This window comes from Dendropsophus ebraccatus, chromosome 13 (assembly GCF_027789765.1).
Source record: "Dendropsophus ebraccatus isolate aDenEbr1 chromosome 13, aDenEbr1.pat, whole genome shotgun sequence".
In the NCBI taxonomy this organism is placed as follows: Eukaryota; Metazoa; Chordata; class Amphibia; order Anura; family Hylidae; genus Dendropsophus; species Dendropsophus ebraccatus.
In genome coordinates, this window is record NC_091466.1 from 5956778 (window position 1) to 5982654 (window position 25877).

A 25877-nucleotide genomic window follows, 5' to 3' on the forward strand; every position below is an offset into this window, starting at 1 on the left:
TCACTCTTTGGCCCCTGGTTGGCCGTGTGCTCCTGGGTCACTCTTTGGCCCCTGGTTGGCCGTACACTCCTGGGTGAGTCTTTGGCCCCTGGTTGGCGGTACACTCCTGGGGGAGTCTTTGGCCCCCGGTTGGCCGTGTGCTCCTGGGTCACTCTTTGGCCCCTGGTTGGCTGTACACTCCTGGGTGAGTCTTTGGCCCCTGGTTGGCTGTACACTCCTGGGTGAGTCTTTGGCCCCCGGTTGGCCGTGTGCTCCTGGGTCACTCTTTGGCCCCTGGTTGGCCGTACACTCCTGGGTGAGTCTTTGGCCCCTGGTTGGCCGTGCACTCCTGGGTGAGTCTTTGGCCCCTGGTTGGCTGTACACTCCTGGGTGAGTCTTTGGCCCCTGGTTGGCTGTGTGCTCCTGGGGCCGGGGCTGATAGGGTTACTGCAGAGGGTGGAGTGAGAAGCTGCGTCTTAAATCTCCTGTAATCTGCTTTCCTGGAGCTCTCGGTAACCCTGACACCAGCTGAGCACAGCCGCTGCTGAGGGACACGGAGATGCCAGCTAGCCACAGGGCCACCCCGGCCGGGCACAGTAAGTCTGATAGCTGTCAGGGGGGCTGCAGCCTTGTGTTATGGGGGTAACACTTTCATGCTGTTAAGCTGCTCTTTACAACTTGACCAGAGTGTGGGGTCCTTGTCTGTTCCATCCGCTTCTGGAAAAGCTGGGTGACAACCAATATGACATGACACAATAGCCCCATCCTAGAGGTCACCATCCCAGGGTCCTGACTGGCTGGAAGTGCAACGATTTTGACATGATTGTCATGTGATCAACATGTGACCTGGATCCTGGCCAAGCTGGGTGACACCCACTGGTCTCAGGAGCGGAAAAAAACATGAATTGACTATAATGGTCCAGATGGTTGTCACCTAGATCAGTGATTTTCAACCAGTGTGCCGCGACACATGGTCGGGTGTGCCGCAGGGAAAGTTCCCCAAACTATGGTGCCCCTGTGTTCTGTTCCCCGGCAATGCGCAGCGATCAGTGGCGGATTATAATGTGGGCGGTTGCGTGGTGCGCTGCGGAGGGCCGTGATGCACACATCCAATCAACGTGTGCACTACGGCCCGCCGCAGCGCACCACGCTTTTGGTGAGAGAAACAGTGGAGAGAAGCAGGGGGGAGAGAAGTTTGGTGGAGAGAAGTATGGGGGAGAGAAGCACAGGAGAGAAGTTTGGTGGAGAGAAGCATGGTGGAGAGAAGCAGGGGGGAGAAGCACAGGAGAGAAGCAAGGGGGAGAAGTATGGTGGAGAGAAGCACAGGGGAGAGAAGCACAGGAGAGAAGCAGGGGGGAGAGAAGCAGGGGGGAGAGAAGCACAGGAGAGAAGCAGGGGGGGGAGAAGTATGGTGGAGAGAAGCACAGGGGAGAAGTATGGTGGAGAGAAGCATGGGGCAGAGAAGCAAGGGGGAGAAGTATGGTGGAGAGAAGCAGGGGGGAGAAGCATGGGGGAGAGAAGCACAGGAGAGTAGCAGGGGGGAGAAGTATGGTGGAGAGAAGCACAGGAGAGAAGCATGGGGGGGAGAGAAGCACAGGAGAAAAGCATGGGGGGGAGAGAAGCACAGGAGAAAAGCATGGGGGGGAGAGAAGCACAGGAGAAAAGCATGGGGGGGAGAGAAGCACAGGAGAAAAGCATGGGGGGGAGAGAAGCACAGGAGAAAAGCATGGGGGGGAGAGAAGCACAGGAGAAAAGCATGGGGGGGAGAGAAGCACAGGAGAAAAGCATGGGGGGGAGAGAAGCACAGGAGAAAAGCATGGGGGGGAGAGAAGCACAGGAGAAAAGCATGGGGGGGAGAGAAGCACAGGAGAAAAGCATGGGGGGGAGAGAAGCACAGGAGAAAAGCATGGGGGGGAGAGAAGCACAGGAGAAAAGCATGGGGGGGAGAGAAGCACAGGAGAAAAGCATGGGGGGGAGAGAAGCACAGGAGAAAAGCATGGGGGGGAGAGAAGCACAGGAGAAAAGCATGGGGGGGAGAGAAGCACAGGAGAAAAAGCATGGGGGGGAGAGAAGCACAGGAGAAAAGCATGGGGGGGAGAGAAGCACAGGAGAAAAGCATGGGGGGGAGAGAAGCACAGGAGAAAAGCATGGGGGGAGAGAAGCACAGGAGAAAAGCATGGGGGGGAGAGAAGCACAGGAGAAAAGCATGGGGGGGAGAGAAGCACAGGAGAAAAGCATGGGGGGGAGAGAAGCACAGGAGAAAAGCATGGGGGGGAGAGAAGCACAGGAGAAAAGCATGGGGGGGAGAGAAGCACAGGAGAAAAGCATGGGGGGGAGAGAAGCACAGGAGAAAAGCATGGGGGGGGAGAGAAGCACAGGAGAAAAGCATGGGGGGGAGAGAAGCACAGGAGAAAAGCATGGGGGGGAGAGAAGCACAGGAGAAAAGCATGGGGGGGAGAGAAGCACAGGAGAAAAGCATGGGGGGGAGAGAAGCACAGGAGAAAAGCATGGGGGGGAGAGAAGCACAGGAGAAAAGCATGGGGGGGAGAGAAGCACAGGAGAAAAGCATGGGGGGGAGAGAAGCACAGGAGAAAAGCATGGGGGGGAGAGAAGCACAGGAGAAAAGCATGGGGGGGAGAGAAGCACAGGAGAGAAGCAGGGGGAGAAGTATGGTGGAGAGAAGCACAACAGAGAAGCTGGGGGGAGAAGTACGGTGGAGAGAAGCACGGGGAAAGAAGCACAGGAGAGAAGCATGAGGGAGAGAAGCACAGGAGAAAAGCATGGGGGGGGAGAGAAGCACAGGAGAAAAGCATGGGGGGGGGAGAGAAGCACAGGAGAAAAGCATGGGGGGGGGGGAGAGAAGCACAGGAGAAAAGCATGGGGGGGGGGAGAGAAGCACAGGAGAAAAGCATGGGGGGGGGGAGAGAAGCACAGGAGAAAAGCAGGGGGGGGGGGGAGAGAAGCACAGGAGAAAAGCATGGGGGGGGGGGAGAGAAGCACAGGAGAAAAGCATGGGGGGGGGAGAGAAGCACAGGAGAAAAGCATGGGGGGGGAGAGAAGCACAGGAGAGAAGCAGGGGGAGAAGTATGGTGGAGAGAAGCACAACAGAGAAGCTGGGGGGAGAAGTATGGTGGAGAGAAGCACGGGGAAAGAAGCACAGGAGAGAAGCATGAGGGAGAGAAGCACAGGAGAGAAGCATGGGGGAGAGAAGCACAGGAGAGAAGCATGGGGGAGAGAGAAGCACAGGAGAGAAGCATGGGGGAGAGAAGCACAGAAGAGAAGCACAGGGGGGAGAAGAAAACAGGCCCAGGTTTCACACTGAGTGAGTATAAATACATTTAGAATCTATATTATTAACTATATGTATAATATGTACTGTTTTAGTGTCATTTTGGTTGGTGGTGTGCCCCGGGATTTTTTTAAGTATAAAAAGTGTGCCGCGGCTCAAAAAAGGTTGAAAATCACTGACCTAGATAACATAGAGACCTCCCAGCTTTCTTACCCCCCTGAATGCCAAAGCTACTTTAGGGGTGAACTGTCCCTTTAAGAGTCAGCTTGGTTGACAATGGTTACTATCCTAGCTTTTGAGGGTCTAAGTGTCCCAGAGGAATTTGGAGAATGAGAGTTTAAAGGATTTCCTAATAGATCCGGGCGCCCGGCCGGCCGAGGAAACACATTTCTCACAGATTCTGTGGCCTGGGGCGATCCTTAGTGTAAGGGCCTGTCCCGACCTGAAGACAATCACAGGGCAGAAAGAGGAGAGCCAATCAGAACTCGCCATTCACAGAGGAGGCGTGGCCAGTACTCATCATGGCTGCCCCCACACAGGACAGAGGTACAAGGTGTGTTACCTGTAACCTTATCCGTTCCCAGCATCAGCAACAGTCAGGGATGCCAAGAGGGTATGAGCAGGATTGGTCACCTCAGTTATAGATTAAAGGGGATCTCCACTCAAATTACAGAATACACTGACGTCACTGATATAATAGTAATAAAATGATGTGATCAGATGTCTACGCACCCTATACTACAGGAACAGCTACTCATCTATTACTGCTGACACCAGCCAGTATATCCTGTGTATAGAGAGGTAGTCACAGCCCCGCCCCCTGTATATCATGTGTATAGAGAGGTAGTCACAGCCCCCCCCCCCCTGTATATAGAGAGGTGGTCAAAACCCCGCCCCTTGTATATCATGTGTATAGAGAGGTAGTCACAGCCCCCCCCCTGTATACCATGTATATAGAGAGGTAGTCACAGCCCCGCCCCCTGTATATCATGTGTATAGAGGTAGTCACAGCCCCGCCCCCTGTATATCATGTGTATAGAGAGGGAGTCACAGCCCGCCCCCTGTATATAGAGGTAGTCACAGCCCCGCCCCCTGTATATCATGTAGATAGAGTAGTCACAGCCCCACCCCCTGTATATCATGTGTATAGAGAGGTAGTCACAGCCCCCCCCTGTATACCATGTATATAGAGAGGTAGTCACAGCCCCGCCCCCTGTATATCATGTGTATAGAGGTAGTCACAGCCCCGCCCCCTGTATATCATGTGTATAGAGAGGGAGTCACAGCCCGCCCCCTGTATATAGAGGTAGTCACAGCCCCGCCCCCTGTATATCATGTAGATAGAGTAGTCACAGCCCCACCCCCTGTATATCATGTGTATAGAGAGGTAGTCACAGCCCCCCCCCTGTATACCATGTATATAGAGAGGTAGTCACAGCCCCGCCCCCTGTATATCATGTGTATAGAGAGGTAGTCACAGCCCCGCCCCCTGTATATCATGTGTATAGAGAGGGAGTCACAGCCCGCCCCCTGTATATCCTGTATATAGAGGTAGTCACAGCCCCGCCCCCTGTATATCATGTAGATAGAGAAGTAGTCACAGCCCCACCTCCTGTATATCATGTGTATAGAGAGGTAGTCACAGCCCCGCCCCCTGTATATCATGTGTATAGAGAGGTAGTCACAGCCCCACCCCTGTATATTATGTGTGTATAGAGGTAGTCACAGCCCCGCCCCCTGTATATCATGTGTATAGAGAGGTAGTCACAGCCCCGCCCCCTGTATATCCTGTGTATAGAGAGGTAGTCACAGCCCCGCCCCCTGGATGACATCACTAACTATAGTGTTAACTAATTGCAATCATGTTCTCGGAGAGCAGGGGGCCCAGACAGACGCAAAATGCTATCGGCCAATGATATTAGGATGATGCAGTGAATGGCTCTTTAAGATGCGACCCCCAAAGGGTCATTAGTGAGTTAAAAATAAAAAGCCTAAATTGGGGGTGATTTCCTGGCCCTGACTACAAAGCCTCTTTCATTGTGTAGATGATTCCCCCTCCCCCGGCCGCGCAGCTTCCTGTGTGACATACGTGTGTCTAGTATGTACGCAATCACATAGAACATGAGGAAATGGCTCTGGCCTCAGCGCAAGAGGAAGCAGTAACTCTATAGAGCCCTACCGCAAGATTGTCTCAAATCCTCTATTTAAAGGGGAACTCCACCCGGGGCCTAAGTGCACATTCTGGGTCTAGTCATCCCTGATCTCCACTAAGTTTTATCATACTGGGGGCCATATCCCTGGGATTACCTCACACCTCAATAGACTGATCACAGCTTTTATATGCTCCACCCCCAATTAGACTAGGCCACGCCCCCAGAGTGGAGGTCAGCGTTGGGGATTTATAAATGTGATCATAGCAACCAATCACTGCTCAGCTTTCACTTTGAATGCCGTGAACACTGGGGTCTGATCGGTTGCTATGGGCAACAAGGACAGCTCTATTAGTGCTCAGAACTCGGCCTCATTGGGCAGCAGCATGTGGAGCTGGAGGCGGGGCTTCTGGCACTTATTACCGCGACGTTACCATAGTCACCAGGTAGGAGGCTGCCGCCTGTGTGATGTCATCACCATAAAATATTCAGTATTTACTGTCCACACCTGGAGGCCACAGTCTCCATAACGACAGAAACGTCGCCCACAGCAAACACCATGTGACAACCCTCACCGGCGACCATATATGGGAGAAGGGGCGGAGCACAAATAACACCTGATCATAATAGCACTCCTGAGGGGAGTATCACACATGGGAGGCTTAGATACAGCAGAAAAACAACTGGAGGCATAGGCAGAGATATATCCTGCAGATTATTACACCCCTGACCCCTCTACAGATCTGCAGAACATCGCTCTGTCCTCTGCTCCTGATACATAGTGATATATCCTGCAGATTATTACACCCCTGACCTCTCTACAGATCTGCAGAACATCACTCTGTCCTCTCCTCCTGATACACAGTGATATATCCTGCAAATTATTACACCCCTGACCTCTCTGCAGAACATTGCTCTGTCCTCTCCTCCTGATACACAGTGATATATCCTGCAGATTATTACACCCCTGACCTCTTTACAGATCTGCAGAACATCGCTCTGTCCTCTCCTCCTGATACATAGTGATATATCCTGGAGATTATTACACCCCTGACCTCTCTACAGATCTGCAGAACATCGCTCTCTCCTCTCTCCTCCTGATACATAGTGATATATCCTGCAGATTATTACACCTCCTACAGATCTGCAGAATATCGCTCTGTCCTCTCCTCCTGATAAATATTGATACATCCTGCAGATTATTACACCCCTGACCCCTCTACAGATCTGCAGAACATCGCTCTGTCCTCTCCTCCTGATACATAGTGATATATCCTGCAGATTATTACACCCCTGACCTCTTTACAGATCTGCAGAACATCGCTGTCCTCTCCTCCTGATACATAGTGATATATCCTGCAGATTATTACACCCCTGACCTCTCTACAGATCTGCAGAACATCGCTCTCTCCTCTCTCCTCCTGATACATAGTGATATATCCTGCAGATTATTACACCTCCTACAGATCTGCAGAATATCGCTCTGTCCTCTCCTCCTGATAAATAGTGATATATCCTGCAGATTATTACACCCCTGTCCTCCCTACAGATCTGCAGAATATCGCTCTGTCCTCTCCTCCTGATACATAGTGATATATCCTGCAGATTATTACACCCCTGTCCTCCCTACAGATCTGCAGAATATCGCTCTGTCCTCTCCTCCTGATACATAGCGATATATCCTGCAGATTATTACACCCCTGACCTCTCTGAAGAACATCGCTCTGTCCTCTCTCTCTCTCCTGACACATAGTGATATATCCTGCAGATTATTACACCCCTGACCTCCCTACAGATCTGCAGAACATCGCTCTGTCCTCTCCTCCTGATACACAGTGATATATCCTGCAAATACACCCCTGACCTCTCTGCAGAACATCGCTCTGTCCTCTCCTCCTGATACACAGTGATATATCCTGCAAATACACCCCTGACCTCTCTGCAGAACATTGCTCTGTCCTCTCCTCCTGATACACAGTGATATATCCTGCAAATACACCCCTGACCTCTCTGCAGAACATCGCTCTGTCCTCTCCTCCTGATACACAGTGATATATCCTGCAAATACACCCCTGACCTCTCTGCAGAACATTGCTCTGTCCTCTCCTCCTGATACACAGTGATATATCCTGCAGATTATTACACCCCAGTAGTATACTCTGCAGTGGTGCCATCCCAGTCCCTATAAGGCTCTGCAGAGCGTTGCTCCCTGGTGGGGAGGGGTCGGGCACAGCTGTCATCCTCGCACACACAATAGGTGGGATCTCCTCGCCCTCCCGGCCCCTTCCTCTCCGTCTTTCATGTGAACATCTGGAGGTTCCCTCCTCCCCCTCCTCCTCCTCCTCCTCCTCCTCCTCCTCTCTCTTACAACCACAGGACCACCGCCCGCCCCGGGGATTAAATGGTGTGAGGTTGCCATGGTAACCGCGGGATGTGGCATCCACCGTTAACGACTCTTTTCAGTGAGTGACAATAGCCGGTTGGCGCACAGCGGGCTCACCGTACAGGAGACCCTCAGGCGGTACCCGTGCCTAGACTGCCCCCCACCCACAGGTAAGTGCCCCGCTGCATGTACCCAGTGATGTAATAGTAAGAGGCTCCGCCCACCGCCAGGCTTCTTCCCATGTCAGGTGACCATGCTCACCCCCTCACCCTGCAGACCACCACCCCTTTATATCACTACTATATGGCGTCTCCACACAGGTGAGGACCCCCAGCACCTGCAGACCACCACCCCTTTATATCACTACTATATGGCGTCTCCACACAGGTGAGGACCCCCAGCACCTTGCAGACCACCACCTCTTTATATCACTACTATATGGCGTCACACAAGTGAGGACCCCCTCACCCTGCAGACCACCACCCCTTTATATCACTACTATATGGCGTCTCCACACAGGTGAGGACCCCCAGCACCTGCAGACCACCACCCCTTTATATCACTACTATATGGCGTCTCCACACAGGTGAGGACCCCCAGCACCTGCAGACCACCACCCCTTTATATCACTACTATATGGCGTCACACAGGTGAGGACCCCCAGCACCTGCAGACCACCACCCCTTTATATCACTACTATATGGCGTCACACAGGTGAGGACCCCCAGCACCTGCAGACCACCACCCCTTTATATCACTACTATATGGCGTCACACAGGTGAGGACCCCCAGCACCTGCAGACCACCACCCCTTTATATCACTACTATATGGCGTCTCCACACAGGTGAGGACCCCAGCACCTGCAGGACCACCACCCCTTTATATCACTACTATATGGCGTCTCCACACAGGTGAGGACCCCCAGCACCTGCAGACCACCACCCCTTTATATCACTACTATATGGCGTCTCCACACAGGTGAGGACCCCCAGCACCTGCAGACCACCACCCCTTTATATCACTACTATATGGCGTCACACAGGTGAGGACCCCCAGCACCTGCAGACCACCACCCCTTTATATCACTACTATATGGCGTCTCCACACAGGTGAGGACCCCCAGCACCTGCAGACCACCACCCCTTTATATCACTACTATATGGCGTCTCCACACAGGTGAGGACACCCTCACCCCGCAGACCACCACCCTTTATATCACTACTATATGGCGTCACACAGGTGAGGACCCCCAGCACCTGCAGACCACCACCCCTTTATATCACTACCATATGGCGTCACACAGGTGAGGACCCCCAGCACCTGCAGACCACCACCCCTTTATATCACTACTATATGGTGTCACACAGGTGAGGACCCCCAGCATTGCCTGACCTAATCAATAATCATTATACATGGAGGGCGGTGAGGAACCATAACTCCCAGCATCTTCATTCTAAAGACATACACTGGTTGTTGTTTATATTGTTATACATCAAGAGTAAGACAAGTCTGTGTAATATAGAGAGACAGTCTCCTATACAGCATGAGAAAAAGTCTGTGTAATATAGAGGCAGTCTCCTATACAGCACAGGAACAAGTCTGTGTAATATAGAGAGACAGTCTCCTATACAGCACAGGAACAAGTCTGTGTAATATAGAGAGACAGTCTCCTATACAGCACAGGAACAAGTCTGTGTAATATATAGAGAGACAGTCTCCTATACAGCACAGGAACAAGTCTGTGTAATATAGAGAGACAGTCTCCTATACAGCATGAGAAAAAGTCTGTGTAATATAGAGAGACAGTCTCCTATACAGCATGAGAAAAAGTCTGTGTAATATAGAGAGACAGTCTCCTATACAACATGAGAGAGAAAAAGTCTGTGTAATATAGAGAGACAGTCTCCTATACAGCACAGGAACAAGTCTGTGTAATATAGAGACAGTCTCCTATACAGCACTGGAACAAGTCTGTGTAATATAGAGACAGTCTCCTATACAGCATGAGAAAAAGTCTGTGTAATATAGAGAGACAGTCTCCTATACAGCATGAGAAAAAGTCTGTGTAATATAGAGAGACAGTCTCCTATACAACATGAGAGAGAAAAAGTCTGTGTAATATAGAGAGACAGTCTCCTATACAGCACAGGAACAAGTCTGTGTAATATAGAGACAGTCTCCTATACAGCATGAGAAAAAGTCTGTGTAATATAGAGACAGTCTCCTATACAGCACAGGAACAAGTCTGTGTAATATAGAGACAGTCTCCTATACAGCATGAGAAAAAGTCTGTGTAATATAGAGAGACAGTCTCCTATACAACATGAGAGAGAAAAAGTCTGTGTAATATAGAGAGACAGTCTCCTATACAGCATGAGAAAAAGTCTGTGTAATATAGAGACAGTCTCCTATACAGCATGAGAAAAAGTCTGTGTAATATAGAGAGACAGTCTCCTATACAACATGAGAGAGAAAAAGTCTGTGTAATATAGAGAGACAGTCTCCTATACAGCATGAGAAAAAGTCTGTGTAATATAGAGAGACAGTCTCCTATACAGCACAGGAACAAGTCTGTGTAATATAGAGAGACAGTCTCCTACACAGCATGAGAAAAAGTCTGTGTAATATAGAGAGACAGTCTCCTATACAGCATGAGAAAAAGTCTGTGTAATATAGAGAGACAGTCTCCTATACAGCATGAGAAAAAGTCTGTGTAATATAGAGACAGTCTCCTATACAGCATGAGAAAAAGTCTGTGTAATATAGAGAGACAGTCTCCTATACAGCATGAGAAAAAGTCTGTGTAATATAGAGGCAGTCTCCTATACAGCATGAGAGAGAAAAAGTCTGTGTAATATAGAGAGACAGTCTCCTATACAGCACAGGAACAAGTCTGTGTAATATAGAGAGACAGTCTCCTATACAGCATGAGAAAAAGTCTGTGTAATATAGAGAGACAGTCTCCTATACAGCATGAGAAAAAGTCTGTGTAATATAGAGAGACAGTCTCCTATACAGCACAGGAACAAGTCTGTGTAATATAGAGAGACAGTCTCCTACACAGCATGAGAAAAAGTCTGTGTAATATAGAGACAGTCTCCTATACAGCACAGGAACAAGTCTGTGTAATATAGAGACAGTCTCCTATACAGCACTAGAACCAGTCTGTGTAATATAGAGACAGTCTCCTATACAGTATGAGAAAAAGTCTGTGTAATATAGAGGCAGTCTCCTATACAGCATGAGAAAAAGTCTGTGTAATATAGAGAGACAGTCTCCTATACAACATGAGAGAGAAAAAGTCTGTGTAATATAGAGAGACAGTCTCCTATATAGCATGAGAAAAAGTCTGTGTAATATAGAGAGACAGTCTCCTATACAGCACTAGAACCAGTCTGTGTAATATAGAGACAGTCTCCTATACAGCACTAGAACCAGTCTGTGTAATATAGAGACAGTCTCCTATACAGCATGAGAAAAAGTCTGTGTAATATAGAGAGACAGTCTCCTATACAGCATAAGAAAAAGTCTGTGTAATATAGAGAGACAGTCTCCTATACAGCATAAGAAAAAGTCTGTGTAATATAGAGACAGTCTCCTATACAGCACGAGAGAGAAAAAGTCTGTGTAATATAGAGACAGTCTCCTATACAGCACAGGAACAAGTCTGTGTAATATAGAGACAGTCTCCTATACAGCACGAGAGAGAAAAAGTCTGTGTAATATAGAGACAGTCTCCTATACAGCACTAGAACCAGTCTGTGTAATATAGAGAGACAGTCTCCTATACAGCATGAGAAAAAGTCTGTGTAATATAGAGACAGTCTCCTATACAGCATGAGAAAAAGTCTGTGTAATATAGAGACAGTCTCCTATACAGCATGAGAAAAAGTCTGTGTAATATAGAGAGACAGTCTCCTATACAACATGAGAGAGAAAAAGTCTGTGTAATATAGAGAGACAGTCTCCTATACAGCACTAGAACCAGTCTGTAAGATGTGGAGGCAGTCTTCTATACAACATGAAAGCCAGTATATATAATATAGAGAGACAGTCTTCTATACAACATGAAAGCCAGTATATATAATATAGAGAGGCAGTCTTCTATACAACATGAAAGCCAGTATATATAATATAGAGAGGCAGTCTTCTATACAACATGAAAGCCAGTATATATAATATAGATAAAGTCCCCTATACAGCATGAGAAAAGAGTCAAAATAATGTAGAAAGATGGCGTCCTATACAGCAAAAGAACAATTCTATGAAATACAGAGACAGTCCCTTATACAGCACATCGAAAAATTCTTTTGGTTATCCAGCGCTCCAAAAACATGGCCACTCTCCCCTACTGTTGTCTCCAGTTTGGGTGCAGGTTGTGAAACTCCGTTCCATTGAAGTAAATGGAGCTTAATTGCAAACTGCACCTGAACTGGAGACAACAGTAGGAGGAAAAGCGGCCATGTTTTTGGAGTGCTGGAGAACCCCTTTAAAATTAACTGGTGCAAGAAAGTGCCAGAGATGTGTAATTTACTTCTATGCTGCTCCTATCTATGCTCCAGTATTATAGTATAGTATAGTAGTTACTTCTATGCTGCTCCTATCTATGTTCCAGTATTATAGTATAGTATAGTAGTTACTTCTATGCTGCTCCTATCTATGCTCCAGTATTATAGTATAGTATAGTATAGTAGTTACTTCTATGCTGCTCCTATCTATGCTCCAGTATTATAGTATAGTATAGTAGTTACTTCTATGCTGCTCCTATCTATGCTCCAGTATTATAGTATAGTATAGTATAGTAGTTACTTCTATGCTGCTCCTATCTATGCTCCAGTATTATAGTATAGTATAATAGTTACTTCTATGCTGCTCCTATCTATGCTCCAGTATTATAGTATAGTATAATAGTTACTTCTAAGCTGCTCCTATCTATGCTCCAGTATTATAGTATAGTATAGTAGTTACTTCTATGCTGCTCCTATCTATGCTCCAGTATTATAGTATAGTATAGTATAGTAGTTACTTCTATGCTGCTCCTATCTATGCTCCAGTATTATAGTATAGTATAGTATAGTAGTTACTTCTATGCTGCTCCTATCTATGCTCCTGTATTATAGTATAGTATAGTATAGTAGTTACTTCTATGCTGCTCCTATCTATGCTCCAGTATTATAGTATAGTATAGTAGTTACTTCTATGCTGCTCCTATCTATGCTCCTGTATTATAGTATAGTATAGTAGTTACTTCTATGCTGCTCCTATCTATGCTCCTGTATTATAGTATAGTATAGTATAATAGTTACTTCTATGCTGCTCCTATCTATGCTCCAGTATTATAGTATAGTATAATAGTTACTTCTAAGCTGCTCCTATCTATGCTCCAGTATTATAGTATAGTATAGTAGTTACTTCTATGCTGCTCCTATCTATGCTCCAGTATTATAGTATAGTATAGTATAGTAGTTACTTCTATGCTGCTCCTATCTATGCTCCAGTATTATAGTATAGTATAGTAGTTACTTCTATGCTGCTCCTATCTATGCTCCTGTATTATAGTATAGTATAGTATAGTAGTTACTTCTATGCTGCTCCTATCTATGCTCCAGTATTATAGTATAGTATAGTAGTTACTTCTATGCTGCTCCTATCTATGCTCCAGTATTATAGTATAGTATAGTATATTAGTTACTTCTATGCTGCTCCTATCTATGCTCCAGTATTATAGTATAGTATAGTATATTAGTTACTTCTATGCTGCTCCTATCTATGCTCCAGTATTATAGTATAGTATAGTATAGTAGTTACTTCTATGCTGCTCCTATCTATGCTCCAGTATTATAGTATAGTATAGTAGTTACTTCTATGCTGCTCCTATCTATGCTCCAGTATTATAGTATAGTATAATAGTTACTTCTATGCTGCTCCTATCTATGCTCCTGTATTATAGTATAGTATAGTAGTTACTTCTATGCTGCTCCTATCTATGCTCCAGTATTATAGTATAGTATAGTATAGTAGTTACTTCTATGCTGCTCCTATCTATGCTCCTGTATTATAGTATAGTATAGTAGTTACTTCTATGCTGCTCCTATCTATGCTCCAGTATTATAGTATAGTATAGTATAATAGTTACTTCTATGCTGCTCCTATCTATGTTCCAGTATTATAGTACAGTATAGTAGTTACTTCTATGCTGCTCCTATCTATGCTCCTGTATTATAGTATAGTATAGTATATTAGTTACTTCTATGCTGCTCCTATCTATGCTCCAGTATTATAGTATAGTATAGTATAATAGTTACTTCTATGCTGCTCCTATCTATGTTCCAGTATTATAGTATAGTATAATAGTTACTTCTATGCTGCTCCTATCTATGCTCCAGTTTTATAGTATAGTATAGTATAATAGTTACTTCTATGCTGCTCCTATCTATGCTCCAGTATTATAGTATAGTATAGTAGTTACTTCTATGCTGCTCCTATCTATGCTCCAGTATTATAGTATAGTATAGTAGTTACTTCTATGCTGCTCCTATCTATGCTCCTGTATTATAGTATAGTATAGTAGTTACTTCTATGCTGCTCCTATCTATGCTCCAGTATTATAGTATAGTATAGTATAATAGTTACTTCTATGCTGCTCCTATCTATGCTCCAGTATTATAGTATAGTATAGTAGTTACTTCTATGCTGCTCCTATCTATGCTCCAGTATTATAGTATAGTATAATAGTTACTTCTATGCTGCTCCTATCTATGCTCCAGTATTATAGTATAGTATAGTAGTTACTTCTATGCTGCTCCTATCTATGCTCCAGTATTATAGTATAGTATAATAGTTACTTCTATGCTGCTCCTATCTATGCTCCTGTATTATAGTATAGTATAATAGTTACTTCTATGCTGCTCCTATCTATGCTCCTGTATTATAGTATAGTATAGTAGTTACTTCTATGCTGCTCCTATCTATGTTCCAGTATTATAGTATAGTATAGTAGTTACTTCTTTGCTGCTCCTATCTATGTTCCAGTATTATAGTATAGTAGTTACTTCTATGCTGCTCCTATCTATGTTCCAGTATTATAGTATAGTATAGTAGTTACTTCTATGCTGCTCCTATCTATGTTCCAGTATTATAGTATAGTATAGTGTAGTAGTTACTTCTATGCTGCTCCTATCTATGCTCCTGTATTATAGTACAGTATAGTAGTTACTTCTATGCTGCTCCTATCTATGTTCCAGTATTATAGTATAGTATAGTAGTTACTTCTATGCTGCTCCTATCTATGTTCCAGTATTATAGTATAGTATAGTAGTTACTTCTATGCTGCTCCTATCTATGCTCCTGTATTATAGTATAGTAGTTACTTCTATGCTGCTCCTATCTATGCTCCAGTATTATAGTATAGTATAGTAGTTACTTCTATGCTGCTCCTATCTATGTTCCAGTATTATAGTATAGTATAGTATAGTAGTTACTTCTATGCTGCTCCTATCTATGCTCCAGTATTATAGTATAGTATAGTAGTTACTTCTATGCTGCTCCTATCTATGCTCCTGTATTATAGTATAGTATAGTATAGTAGTTACTTCTATGCTGCTCCTATCTATGTTCCAGTATTATAGTATAGTATAGTATAGTAGTTACTTCTATGCTGCTCCTATCTATGTTCCAGTATTATAGTATAGTATAGTATAGTAGTTACTTCTATGCTGCTCCTATCTATGCTCCAGTATTATAGTATAGTATAGTATAGTAGTTACTTCTATGCTGCTCCTATCTATGCTCCAGTATTATAGTATAGTATAGTATAGTAGTTACTTCTATGCTGCTCCTATCTATGCTCCAGTATTATAGTATAGTATAGTAGTTACTTCTATGCTGCTCCTATCTATGCTCCAGTATTATAGTATAGTATAGTATAGTAGTTACTTCTATGCTGCTCCTATCTATGTTCCAGTATTATAGTATAGTAGAGTAGTTACTTCTATGCTGCTCCTATCTATGTTCCAGTATTATAGTATAGTATAGTAGTTACTTCTATGCTGCTCCTATCTATGTTCCAGTATTATACTATAGTATAGTAGTTACTTCTATGCTGCTCCTATCTATGTTCCAGTATTATAGTATAGTATAGTAGTTACTTCTATGCTGCTCCTATCTATGCTCCAGTATTATAGTATAGTATAATAGTTACTTCTATGCTGCTCCTATCTATGCTCCAGTATTATAGTATAGTATAGTAGTTACTTCTATGCTGCTACTATCTATGCTCCAGTATTATAGTATAGTATAATAGTTACTTCTATGCTGCTCCTATCTATGCTCCAGTATTATAGTATAGTATAGTATAGTAGTTACTTCTATGCTGCTCCTATCTATGCTCCAGTATTATAGTATAATAGTTACTTCTATGCTGCTCCTATCTATGCTCCAGTATTATAGTATAGTATAGTAGTTACTTCTATGCTGCTCCTATCTATGCTCCAGTATTATAGTATAGTATAGTAGTTACTTCTATGCTGCTCCTATCTATGCTCCAGTATTATAGTATAGTATAGTAGTTACTTCTATGCTGCTCCTATCAATGTTCCAGTATTATAGTATAGTATAGTATAGTAGTTACTTCTATGCTGCTCCTATCTATGTTCCAGTATTATAGTATAGTATAGTATAATAGTTACTTCTATGCTGCTCCTATCTATGCTCCAGTATTATAGTATAGTATAGTAGTTACTTCTATGCTGCTCCTATCTATGCTCCAGTATTATAGTATAGTATAGTATAGTAGTTACTTCTATGCTGCTCCTATTAATGCTCCAGTATTATAGTATAGTATAGTATAGTAGTTACTTCTATGCTGCTCCTATCTATGCTCCTGTATTATAGTATAGTATAGTAGTTACTTCTATGCTGCTCCTATCTATGCTCCTGTATTATAGTATAGTATAGTAGTTACTTCTATGCTGCTCCTATCTATGTTCCAGTATTATAGTATAGTATAGTATAATAGTTACTTCTATGCTGCTCCTATCTATGATCCAGTATTATAGTATAGTATAGTAGTTACTTCTATGCTGCTCCTATCTATGCTCCTGTATTATAGTATAGTATAGTAGTTACTTCTATGCTGCTCCTATCTATGCTCCAGTATTATAGTATAGTATAGTAGTTACTTCTATGCTGCTACTATCTATGCTCCAGTATTATAGTATAGTATAATAGTTACTTCTATGCTGCTCCTATCTATGCTCCAGTATTATAGTATAGTATAGTAGTTACTTCTATGCTGCTACTATCTATGCTCCAGTATTATAGTATAGTATAATAGTTACTTCTATGCTGCTCCTATCTATGCTCCAGTATTATAGTATAGTATAGTATAGTAGTTACTTCTATGCTGCTCCTATCTATGCTCCAGTATTATAGTATACTAGTTACTTCTATGCTGCTCCTATCTATGCTCCAGTATTATAGTATAGTATAGTAGTTACTTCTATGCTGCTCTATCTATGCTCCAGTATTATAGTATAGTATAATAGTTACTTCTAGCTGCTCCTATCTATGCTCCAGTATTATAGTATAGGATAGTAGTTACTTCTATGCTGCTCCTATCTATGCTCCAGTATTATAGTATAGTATAGTAGTTACTTCTATGCTGCTGCCTATCTATGCTCCAGTATTTAGTATAGTAGTATAAGTAGTTACTTCTATGCTGCTCCTATCTATGCTCCAGTATTATAGTATAGTATAGTAGTTACTTCTATGCTGCTCCTATCAATGTTCCAGTATTATAGTATAGTATAGTATAGTAGTTACTTCTATGCTGCTCCTATCTATGTTCCATATTAAGTATAGTATAGTATAATAGTTACTTCTATGCTGCTCCTATCTATGCTCCAGTATTATAGTATAGTATAGTAGTTACTTCTATGCTGCTCCTATCTATGCTCCAGTATTATAGTATAGTATAGTATAGTAGTTACTTCTATGCTGCTCCTATTAATGCTCCAGTATTATAGTATAGTATAGTAGTTACTTCTATGCTGCTCCTATCTATGCTCCTGTATTATAGTATAGTATAGTAGTTACTTCTATGCTGCTCCTATCTATGTTCCAGTATTATAGTATAGTATAGTATAGTAGTTACTTCTATGCTGCTCCTATCTATGCTCCAGTATTATAGTATAGTATAGTATAGTAGTTACTTCTATGCTGCTCCTATCTATGCTCCTGTATTATAGTATAGTATAGTATAGTAGTTACTTCTATGCTGCTCCTATCTATGTTCCAGTATTATAGTATAGTATAGTATAGTAGTTACTTCTATGCTGCTCCTATCTATGTTCCAGTATTATAGTATAGTATAGTATAGTAGTTACTTCTATGCTGCTCCTATCTATGCTCCAGTATTATAGTATAGTATAGTATAGTAGTTACTTCTATGCTGCTCCTATCTATGCTCCAGTATTATAGTATAGTATAGTATAGTAGTTACTTCTATGCTGCTCCTATCTATGCTCCAGTATTATAGTATAGTATAGTAGTTACTTCTATGCTGCTCCTATCTATGCTCCAGTATTATAGTATTAGTATAGTAGTTACTTCTATGCTGCTCCTATCTATGTTCCAGTATTATAGTATAGTATAGTAGTTACTTCTATGCTGCTCCTATCTATGTTCCAGTATTATAGTATAGTATAGTAGTTACTTCTATGCTGCTCCTATCTAGTTCCAGTATTATACTATAGTATAGTAGTTACTTCTATGCTGCTCCTATCTATGTTCCAGTATTATAGTATAGTATAGTAGTTACTTCTATGCTGCTCCTATCTATGCTCCAGTATTATAGTATAGTATAATAGTTACTTCTATGCTGCTCCTATCTATGCTCCAGTATTATAGTATAGTATAGTAGTTACTTCTATGCTGCTACTATCTATGCTCCAGTATTATAGTATAGTATACTAGTTACTTCTATGCTGCTCCTATCTATGCTCCAGTATTATAGTATAGTATAGTATAGTAGTTACTTCTATGCTGCTCCTATCTATGCTCCAGTATTATAGTATAATAGTTACTTCTATGCTGCTCCTATCTATGCTCCGTATTATAGTATAGTATAGTAGTTACTTCTATGCTGCTCCTATCTATGCTCCAGTATTATAGTATAGTATAGTAGTTACTTCTATGGCTGCTCCTATCTATGCTCCAGTATTATAGTATAGTATAGTAGTTACTTCTATGCTGCTCCTATCTAATGTTCCAGTATTATAGTATAGTATAGTATAGTAGTTACTTCTATGCTGCTCCTATCTATGTTCCAGTATTATAGTATAGTATAAGTATAATAGTTACTTCTATGCTGCTCCTATCTATGCTCCAGTATTATAGTATAGTATAGTAGTTACTTCTATGCTGCTCCTATCTATGCTCCAGTATTATAGTATAGTATAGTATAGTAGTTACTTCTATGCTGCTCCTATTAATGCTCCAGTATTATAGTATAGTATAGTATAGTAGTTACTTCTATGCTGCTCCTATCTATGCTCCTGTATTATAGTATAGTATAGTAGTTACTTCTATGCTGCTCCTATCTATGTTCCAGTATTATAGTACAGTATAGTAGTTACTTCTATGCTGCTCCTATCTATGTTCCAGTATTATAGTATAGTATAGTATAATAGTTACTTCTATGCTGCTCCTATCTATGATCCAGTATTATAGTATAGTATAGTAGTTACTTCTATGCTGCTCCTATCTATGCTCCTGTATTATAGTATAGTATAGTAGTTACTTCTATGCTGCTCCTATCTATGCTCCAGTATTATAGTATAGTATAGTAGTTACTTCTATGCTGCTACTATCTATGCTCCAGTATTATAGTATAGTATAATAGTTACTTCTATGCTGCTCCTATCTATGCTCCAGTATTATAGTATAGTATAGTATAGTAGTTACTTCTATGCTGCTCCTATCTATGCTCCAGTATTATAGTATAATAGTTACTTCTATGCTGCTCCTATCTATGCTCCAGTATTATAGTATAGTATAGTAGTTACTTCTATGCTGCTCCTATCTATGCTCCAGTATTATAGTATAGTATAATAGTTACTTCTATGCTGCTCCTATCTATGCTCCAGTATTATAGTATAGTATAGTAGTTACTTCTATGCTGCTCCTATCTATGCTCCAGTATTATAGTATAGTATAGTAGTTACTTCTATGCTGCTCCTATCTATGCTCCAGTATTATAGTATAGTATAGTAGTTACTTCTATGCTGCTCCTATCAATGTTCCAGTATTATAGTATAGTATAGTATAGTAGTTACTTCTATGCTGCTCCTATCTATGTTCCAGTATTATAGTATAGTATAGTATAATAGTTACTTCTATGCTGCTCCTATCTATGCTCCAGTATTATAGTATAGTATAGTAGTTACTTCTATGCTGCTCCTATCTATGCTCCAGTATTATAGTATAGTATAGTATAGTAGTTACTTCTATGCTGCTCCTATTAATGCTCCAGTATTATAGTATAGTATAGTAGTTACTTCTATGCTGCTCCTATCTATGCTCCTGTATTATAGTATAGTATAGTAGTTACTTCTATGCTGCTCCTATCTATGTTCCAGTATTATAGTATAGTATAGTATAATAGTTACTTCTATGCTGCTCCTATCTATGATCCAGTATTATAGTATAGTATAGTAGTTACTTCTATGCTGCTCCTATCTATGCTCCAGTATTATAGTATAGTATAGTATAATAGTTACTTCTATGCTGCTCCTATCTATGTTCCAGTATTATAGTATAGTATAGTAGTTACTTCTATGCTGCTCCTATCTATGCTCCAGTATTATAGTATAGTATAGTAGTTACTTCTATGCTGCTCCTATCTATGCTCCAGTATTATAGTATAGTATAGTATAATAGTTACTTCTATGCTGCTCCTATCTATGCTCCTGTATTATAGTATAGTATAGTATAGTAGTTACTTCTATGCTGCTCCTATCTATGCTCCAGTATTATAGTATAGTATAGTAGTTACTTCTATGTTGCTCCTATCTATGCTCCAGTATTATAGTATAGTATAGTAGTTACTTCTATGCTGCTCCTATCTATGCTCCAGTATTATAGTATAGTATAGTAGTTACTTCTATGCTGCTACTATCTATGCTCCAGTATTATAGTATAGTATAGTATAGTAGTTACTTCTATGCTGCTCCTATCAATGTTCCAGTATTATAGTATAGTATAGTAGTTACTTCTATGCTGCTCCTATGTTCCAGTATTATAGTATAGTATAGTATAATAGTTACTTCTATGCTGCTCCTATCTATGCTCCAGTATTATAGTATAGTATAGTATAGTAGTTACTTCTATGCTGCTCCTATCTATGCTCCAGTATTATAGTATAGTATAGTAGTTACTTCTATGCTGCTCCTATCTATGCTCCAGTATTATAGTATAGTATAGTAGTTACTTCTATGCTGCTCCTATCTATGCTCCAGTATTATAGTATAGTATAGTATAGTAGTTACTTCTATGCTGCTCCTATGTTCCAGTATTATAGTATAGTATAGTATAATAGTTACTTCTATGCTGCTCCTATCTATGCTCCAGTATTATAGTATAGTATAGTAGTTACTTCTATGCTGCTCCTATGTTCCAGTATTATAGTATAGTATAGTATAGTAGTTACTTCTATGCTGCTCCTATGTTCCAGTATTATAGTATAGTATAGTATAATAGTTACTTCTATGCTGCTCCTATCTATGCTCCAGTATTATAGTATAGTATAGTATAGTAGTTACTTCTATGCTGCTCCTATGTTCCAGTATTATAGTATAGTATAGTATAGTAGTTACTTCTATGCTGCTCCTATGTTCCAGTATTATAGTATAGTATAGTATAATAGTTACTTCTATGCTGCTCCTATCTATGCTCCTGTATTATAGTATAGTATAGTAGTTACTTCTATGCTGCTCCTATGTTCCAGTATTATAGTATAGTATAGTATAATAGTTACTTCTATGCTGCTCCTATCTATGTTCCAGTATTATAGTATAGTATAGTAGTTACTTCTATGCTGCTCCTATCTATGCTCCAGTATTATAGTATAGTATAGTAGTTACTTCTATGCTGCTCCTATCTATGCTCCTGTATTATAGTATAGTATAGTAGTTACTTCTATGCTGCTCCTATCTATGCTCCTGTATTATAGTATAGTATAGTATAGTAGTTACTTTTATGCTGCTCCTTTCTATGCTCCTGTATTATAGTCGTTCTATCAGAACACCTAACACCTTAAAATATAAACAAACTTTTAAATTGAATTAAATATCCGTTATTAATGCATTATCCAAAGTTAAAATACACCCATAGAAACCCAATAAGATGAGCAGGGTATATGTCCCGTAATACACGTAGTGTCAGGAGAATAAAGAATATATAACAACAGAAATAACAGGATTCTAGGCAATAATATGAACTGAACACTAATATATCTCATAAATAATACTAATATAGGAAATTGTCTTGAGTATTTATGTGTATTGTGGGTAACTGGCCTAGGGTTGTTATATCATCTATCCTGGCTATCCTGGAGCGGCACTGGATCCGGCCAGGGATAGTGCGCATGCGCCAACCATAAATAGTATGGCAGGCCTAGAAGCGGCTGCAGCATTTAGGCGGACTCCAGTATGATGCCCGGGTAATGTAGGTTGCGCTGCTGCACTCGCAGGGTTACTGATATAACTTTGAGTTGCTTTATTGTGCAATCGATTTACTATTATAGTATTGTATTACGGTCTGCACATGCACGTTAGCGACCTGTGTATTCCTGCCCCACACCCTATACTGATTTCCTATATTAGTATTATTTATGAGATATATTAGTGTTCAGTTCATATTATTGCCTAGAATCCTGTTATTTCTATTGTTATATATTCTTCATTCTCCTGACTCTACGTGTATTATGGGACATATACCCTGCTCATCTTATTGTGCCCCCCCCCCATGTTTTTACGGGTGTATTTTAGTATTAGCAGTATTATAGTAGTTATATTCCTGTATATAGAAGGCAGTATTATAGTAGTTATATTCTTGTATATAGGAGCAGTATTATAGTAGTTATATTCTTGTATATAGGTAGCAGTATTATAGTAGTTATATTCCTGTATATAGGAGCAGTATTATAGTAGTTATATTCTTGTATATAGGAGCAGTGTTATAGTAGTTATATTCTTGTATAGAGGAGCAGTATTATAGTAGTTATATTCCTGTATATAGGGGCAGTATTATAGTAGTTATATTCCTGTATATAGGAGCAGTATTATAGTAGTTATATTCCTGTATATAGGGGCAGTATTATAGTAGTTATATTCCTGTATATAGGGGGCATTATTATAGTAGTTATATTCCTGTATATAGGAGCAGTATTATAGTAGTTATATTCCTGTATATAGGAGCAGTATTATAGAGCAGTATTATAGTAGTTATATTCCTGTATATAGGAGCAGTATTATAGTAGTTATATTCCTGTATATAGGAGCAGTATTATAGTAGTTATATTCTTGTATATAGGAGCAGTATTATAGTAGTTATATTCCTGTATTTAGAAGGCAGTATTATAGTAGTTATATTCCTGTATATAGGGAGCAGTATTATAGTAGTTATATTCCTGTATATAGGAGCAGTATTATAGTAGTTATATTCCTGTATATAGGGAGCAGTATTATAGTAGTTATATTCCTGTATATAGGAGCAGTATTATAGTAGTTATATTCCTGTATAGAGGAGCAGTATTATAGTAGTTATATTCCTGTATATAGGGGGCAGTATTATAGTAGTTATATTCCTGTATATAGGGGGCAGTATTATAGTAGTTATAATATGGGTGAGAGCGATTAGCCGGCACCAGCCGATGACAACACTGGTATTGGACCGAGGGCTGGGAAATATACAGCAAAATTCAGTGCAGGTAAACCAAAAATGATCCGGGTGCAGGAAACAAATGAGACAAATGGGATATGCAGTGGAGAAAAAGGAATCCGCACTCACCGGTCAGCAGAAAGAGGGGTTTATTGATCCATACACTGGAGGCTGGAGCTGGGAGGGGGAAGATGTTAAGCAGGTGTGCTCTTAGCAGCATTATAGTAGTTATATTCTTGTATATAGGTAGCAGTATTATAGTAGTTATATTCCTGTATATAGGAGCAGTATTATAGAGCAGTATTATAGTAGTTATATTTCTGTATATAGGAGCAGTATTAATAGTAGTTATATTTCTGTATATAGGAGCAGTATTATAGTAGTTATATTCTTGTATATAGGAGCAGTATTATAGTAGTTATATTCCTGTATATAGGGGCAGTATTATAGTAGTTATATTCCTGTATATATGAGATTCAGCCTGTGCACCACATTTACTACTCCTTTATAGTCCGCACTTACTATCATGTTGTTCTGGAATCTGTAGTCCTTCACAAGCTGGAGAACTGTGTGATATGGTGTTGTTAGTTTAAATACAGCAGACAGTCGGCAGACAGTATCACACATGAACAGTGACGTAACTAGGGCTGGGCCTTATTGCAAACTTTTGATTCCCTGTCCCCCGCTGTAGGTAATCCTCCTATTTGTTAGCCCCTCCACCCAGTTGATAGCATATGTTATGCATTTCCCCTGGTACCTCCCCCCCAGTAATAAGTGCCACCCATGGTAGACATCTCCCCTATATTCTCCCATGGTAGGCATCTCCCCTAGTGTCCTCCATGGTTGGCATCTCTCCTAGTGTCCTCCGTGGTAGGCATCTTCCCTAGTGTCCTCCGTGGTAAGCATCTCCCCTAGTGTCCCCCTTGGTAGGCATCTCCCCTAGTGTCCTCCGTGGTAGGCATCTCCCTTAGTGTCCTCCGTGGCAGGCATCTCCCCTAGTGTCCTCCGTGGCTGGCATCTCCCCTAGTGTCCTCTGTGGTTGGCATCTCCCCTAGTTTCCCTCATGGTAGGCATCTCCCCTAGTGTCCCCCTTGGTAGGCATCTCCCCTAGTGTCCTCCGTGGCAGGCATCTCCCCTAGTGTCCTCCGTGGCAGGCATCTCCCCTAGTGTCCTCCGTGGTTGGCATCTCCCCTAGTGTCCTCCATGGTTGGCATCTCCCCTAGTGTCCTCCGTGGTTGGCATCTCCCCTAGTGTCCTCTGTGGTTGGCATCTCCCCTAGTGTCCTCTGTGGTAGGCATCTCCCCTAGTGTCCTCTGTGGTAGGCATCTCCCCTAGTGTCCTCTGTGGTAGGCATCTCCCCTAGTGTCCTCTGTGGTAGGCATCTCCCCTAGTGTCCTCTGTGGTAGGCATCTCCCCTAGTGTCCTCTGTGGTTGGCATCTCCCCTAGTGTCCTCTGTGGTAGGCATCTCCCCTAGTGTCCTCTGTGGTAGGCATCTCCCCTAGTGTCCTCTGTGGTTGGCATCTCCCCTAGTGTCCTCTGTGGTAGGCATCTCCTCTAGTGTCCTCTGTGGTAGGCATCTCCCCTAGTGTCCTCTGTGGTTGGCATCTCCCCTAGTGTCCTCCGTGGTTGGCATCTCCCCTAGTGTCCTCTGTGGTTGGCATCTCCCCTAGTGTCCCCCTTGGTAGGCATCTCCCCTAGTGTCCTCTGTGGTAGGCATCTCCCCTAGTGTCCTCTGTGGTAGGCATCTCCCCTAGTGTCCTCTGTGGTTGGCATCTCCCCTAGTGTCCTCTGTGGTTGGCATCTCCCCTAGTGTCCTCCGTGGTTGGCATCTCCCCTAGTGTCCTCTGTGGTAGGCATCTCCCCTAGTGTCCTCTGTGGTTGGCATCTCCCCTAGTGTCCTCTGTGGTTGGCATCTCCCCTAGTGTCCTCTGTGGTTGGCATCTCCCCTAGTGTCCCCCTTGGTAGGCATCTCCCCTAGTGTCCTCTGTGGTAGGCATCTCCCCTAGTGTCCTCTGTGGTAGGCATCTCCCCTAGTGTCCTCTGTGGTTGGCATCTCCCCTAGTGTCCTCTGTGGTTGGCATCTCCCCTAGTGTCCCCCATGGTAGGCATCTCCCCTAGTGTCCTCCGTGGTTGGC

At 42.1% G+C, this 25877-nt stretch overlaps 1 protein-coding gene across 2 annotated transcripts in view; it reads left to right on the forward strand.

Annotated features, from left to right (window-relative positions):
• Positions 1-7698: 7698 nt before the first annotated feature.
• SEMA4A (semaphorin 4A) overlaps positions 7699-25877 on the forward strand; it is a 66530-nt gene continuing 48351 nt past the window's right edge. Inside the window, exon 1 of one of the 2 annotated variants that reach the window (XM_069950020.1) lies at positions 7699-7971. Coding sequence is in view for 1 of the 2 variants with exons in the window: in XM_069950019.1 (XP_069806120.1) it covers positions 8962-8978 (17 nt within the window). In the remaining variant the exon portion in view is untranslated. Of the gene's footprint in view, positions 7972-8946; positions 8979-25877 lie in introns of those variants that run through there. The other variant, XM_069950019.1, reaches the window with a different exon arrangement.